Source organism: Nematostella vectensis, chromosome 2 (assembly GCF_932526225.1).
Source record: "Nematostella vectensis chromosome 2, jaNemVect1.1, whole genome shotgun sequence".
Taxonomy (NCBI): domain Eukaryota; kingdom Metazoa; phylum Cnidaria; class Anthozoa; order Actiniaria; family Edwardsiidae; genus Nematostella; species Nematostella vectensis.
In genome coordinates, this window is record NC_064035.1 from 5046558 (window position 1) to 5050935 (window position 4378).

The 4378-nt window shown below is 43.4% G+C and overlaps 1 protein-coding gene across 1 annotated transcript; it reads right to left on the reverse strand.

Annotated features, from left to right (window-relative positions):
- Positions 1–1781: 1781 nt before the first annotated feature.
- On the reverse strand, positions 1782–4162 carry LOC5505691 (homeobox protein six1). Its single transcript, XM_001626384.3, has 2 exons — positions 3283–4162; positions 1782–2636 (listed from the first exon to the last, which is right to left on the reverse strand). The coding sequence occupies exons 1-2, from the start codon at positions 3834–3836 to the stop codon at positions 2369–2371; spliced, it is 822 nt and encodes a 273-aa protein (XP_001626434.2). The 5' UTR covers positions 3837–4162; the 3' UTR covers positions 1782–2368.
- Between the last annotated feature and the right edge of the window lie 216 nt (positions 4163–4378).

Here is a 4378-nt window from a genome sequence, read left to right on the forward strand (position 1 = left end):
ACCAGGCACCGCAAAAAAACCATTTAAGTGTATTTAGAAAGCCAACTGAGTGTCTTTGGGAAGCCAACAAATTGCACGCTCGAAGACAATTGTAGCGATTCGCCCTTGTGTTCGATAAAAAAGTGATCTCATCTCTAAAGCCCAAGTTTGTTTGTACAAATTAAAGAGGATTTAGGGGATGTCTTTGTGTTTTGTACATTTCTTTAGAAATATAAATATACAAAGAAGCTTATCTATCGTAGTTGAAAGGCGACACAAAACGGGAGGAAACCCTTACTTCCTGTTTTATTTACTCGAACTCCCGAAAGCCACAATATCTCGCGCTGCTTTTTCCAGTCTTATCACTGCATGACATTTGTTTGCATTTCGTGTACTGAAGGGATACTCAGATTTCAAAATTTATCATATGCTTCGCTACGGTTTCCGCTATTACCACTTCCAGAGAGTACACATTTAGACTGGTTAAAACTAGCCATCCACAACGCATTGAAGAAAACACCTCCAATTTGCCTTGAAAGAAAAAGTATTGTTGAGGTTTTCTCTGAAGTCTTCGAAATATTATTGAGTAATTAGATAAAAGTCTCAACTGACGCAAAGCTTCCTGCTAGTTTACTCTTGAGCGGGCTTGATTTAACGTGACGCTACTATTTCCATAAGCGACAGCTTTTGTTTTCTAATGATTGAGATAATAAACTCGGGAGGCTGATCAAACTGAACGCCACATCCGAACGCCAAACAAGCGATTCTTGGTGTTATGCGAGTTGGTATCCCATAGTCTCTGTTGTAAGCATGTGTTTTGACATGTGCTGTACTGATAAACACCATTCAGCCCTACAAAGAGCCTTTTGTCACTTAATTGCTTTATTTTACTATTATACAAAGACCTTCGATACATCTGAATCACGGCGCTTTTGTTCGCAAGTCACTTTGGGTTAACTAAACGTTGGGGTACCCCTGTCCGCCTGGCCTCAGGGGTCTCAGGGAGACTTGGCGAGGACAATGCGATATGCAACAAGGCCTGCCCAGCATGAGAGGCTAGCACAGCGCCGAGATCTGTCATCGACTCCGATCTGCAACCAGATAAACTCTAGCCTCTTTGAACCCGCCTAGCCCACATCACGAAATCGGACCCTTCTCACTCGATGCCGCGAGACTTGTGTACATCGCAAACTCCCGCCGCTTCAACCGAACACACAACCCTTATAAAAACCCCTTTTTCTGCTTTATCCTTTTACCCATCCAAGTACAGGTTTGACGGAATGTTGCATAGAGTATCCCAGACAAAAACAACCGTCTGCACACACTGAAGTGTTGTTTTGAATCCATGAAGTTTAGAAGTTCACGAAATATAATATTTCTATTACCCGGGTTTACTTGCTTCAAATTGCTCATCAGCACTTTATCGCTATAATAACACTCAAGTCCTCTAAAAAAAGAAGATCTACTCGTACCATTCACGAGTTTAGAAATGCGACCAACAATTCGTAAAATGGTGGTCTTCGATGTGTTTTTGGGGACGCGCGCGCACTGAGATTCAGCGTTGCGTTTTTCGCGGCGAAAATTTGAACTCGTCGATGCGATTAGCGTGTTTTACGCTTTTCAGACACTTTTCTAGCGGTTTACTGTTTCCAACAAGTTAATGATATGACGGGATATTTGAGAAGGAAGCTTGATAGTTTGATGTAAAGTGAGCTAACTTGCCGTGATCACCGTGAACTCTCGTACGACATACGCGAGCTAGGCACACAGCTAAAAAAGAAAACAGAGGACCCAATCCTAAATAATAGTACCTTTACTTTATTGTGAATGCGCTTTATAGGTACAATGGGCGCTCGATATATAACATACAATTTATACAATCAATTTGGCATATCTGATGCTCGGCACAATGCCTACTATATAAGGTATACACAATGTTATTCCAATCGACTAACACTCGAGCGAGTAAAACATTCTCTTGGTGGATGAGCAAAACTCTTCCCTGCTGAGGTCCAATAATTGTTTCTCGCGTGAATTGTGGACATTATATCATAAAGAATGAGTTGGAGTGTTGTAAAAACACGTTCGTAGCGTTCTTAGTGAGTGCACGGAAATATAACGGAAGCTTGAGGGGTCTCATCTTAAGAAAACAACTTCTTTTGTCTCTAACTATACCCCTATTATTGTACACAACATTGTCTACACTACAATGTTTAAACTAGGCTCAATATTACACGTTTGTGACATTTTCAATTGCGAACTCGAAGTGGAAGTATATTCAATGATTACGGCCGTTTATCCTGTGCCATCTGATGGACCACGTTTGATGACAAACCGCGCGCAATGAGCGAACGCTTCAACCGACTGGATGAGAGTAAACGAGAGAAGTCTACAGTCCTACTAGAGTGTTTGTGAGAGTTGTTAGCATATGAGAGTCCTGTAAGCCCTGGCTCAACTCACTGGCCGATACTGACGAGTCACCGTGTCCCACCGCCATTAACGTCGGGTCATCTACCTCCATTTTGACATTGACGGGGATGTTCTGTGCGATGCAGTGTGAAAAATCAGGCATCATACATTTCTTGACATCTTGTACCATAAGAGAGGACTTATCCAGCGTGAGAACTTTCGGGTTGCGCCCGTCTACTGTGGTCTCCCTACAAGCGAGATAAAACTGTTTAGAACAAGTTGGTTAACGAGTTGAGATACGCGCATCGGTGCGACCTTGTTACGGAGTACGGCTCTGTTCACCGTGCACTAATCGTGTATCGCAGGCCAACACTAGTATCAAGTATAACCGTGTTTGCAACAAAATACATGTCTCGTAATCATAAGTCATTAACTTGCGTGATATCGCTGGCGATACTGGGGCTCGCAGTGCAACAAACTGCACTCTTGCTCGACCCATATTAGTGTCATTTCATAGCGCGCGGCACGTAATACTGCGTGTAACACATAGCTGTTACTGGTGAGCCTCGCGCCATTACGCTCTTCTTAGCGATTCATCTCTTTCCCAACTACCCTGCTAGAATTATCATTTATTCCTTCTACTCCTCTGGTAAAACATTTAAGCGAGTACATACCACAAAGTCACTTTTAGTTTTCTTTTTAATTTGCATTGACTAAAGTCGTTCATAGTTTGCGAATCGACTTCCGAAATCTTGAGTACCCCGATAAATTCTCTAATTAAAACAATTTTAGAATCAAACTTGTAATTTTTACCTATCAATTCGACAGCAATTTACGAGGTGCCAAATGGCTCAGGGGAGCTCTTCACGAGTGTACGGCAGGGATTTATCTCACCTTATTTTTGCCTCTGCCGCGCGATCGCGCTGTCTTCGGTTTTTGAACCAGTTACTAACTTGAGTTGTGGTTAGACCCGTTCCCTCGGCCAGTTCGCGTTTCTCTCTCGGGGAAGGGTACGGATTATGCGAGTACCATTCTCGAAGAATATTCCTAGATTTCTCCTTAAAGCAATAGCTCGTCTCTTCGCCGTCCCAGATAGTGCGAGGTAGAGGGAACTTGCGCCGGACTCTGTATTTCCCTACTGCTCCAAGAGGGCGACCGCGCAGCTTTTCCGCTTCCATATAGTGCGCCTTGAGCCAAAGCGATTGCAGTTTGGGATGCGCGTTTGGAGAGAAGTTGTTGTTCTCTAGAATTCGGTAGAGCTCCTGGAAATTCTGCTGGTGAAAAGATACGATGGCTTTTGCCTTGAGAACGCTTTCATTTTTTTGAATAGTCTCGCATTCAGGCAAAGACCATAAAAATCTCCCCAGCCTCTCAATGTCTCCACTCTGCTGTAAGACTTCACACACGCAGGCGACCTGCTCTGGAGTGAAACTGAAGGAGGGAAGCATTTCTGTCTTGTGGCTCACTGCACAGGTCCAGGTTTATCCTTACACTCCTTTGTATTGTCTATTTGTCTGAACTTAAGACGGCACACACACTTTATAGTTGCCTGGCATCGAGTTGCGCGCAGTCAAAAGCACTGTCACTCTTCGAGCAGACAAACTCTCTTTACTAGCGTGACGTTGTCATTATTAAATTAAGATTAAACTTCAACCGTGCCCTCTGATTGGACGAAACTTATCGAACAGATGGTTTCGAGTTTTCTCAGGAGTTGCTCAACTAGTTCACCATGGAAACCACGTCAATCTAACTCTCTGAGTTTTCGCAAACTCACTTCCGTCCGTCCAACCGTCCCGGCAGTAAGTATACCGCGTGCACATAGAATTCTAGCGAGGGCTGTAATTACGCCCGTGGATAGAGCGGAAGGGTCAGAAGACTAATTGAAACTAGCAGCTTTTGAATTGAGAATATTGTATGAAAAATATTTTGATAGTAATAATAGCCTTGGATCGGATTTCTTTCCGTGATCTTATAGCGAATGCACGTCCCG

What these genes read in the sequence shown, in the direction of transcription:
- LOC5505691 (XM_001626384.3), bottom strand. Translation starts at nt 3,836, where the DNA reads ATGCTTCCCTCCTTCAGTTTCACTCCAGAGCAGGTCGCCTGCGTGTGT. An exon ending in GCGGCAGAGGCAAAAATAAG is followed by an intron (nt 2,637 to 3,282) that starts GTGAGATAAATC and finishes TCTCGCTTGTAG; the next exon opens with GGAGACCACAGTAGACGGGC.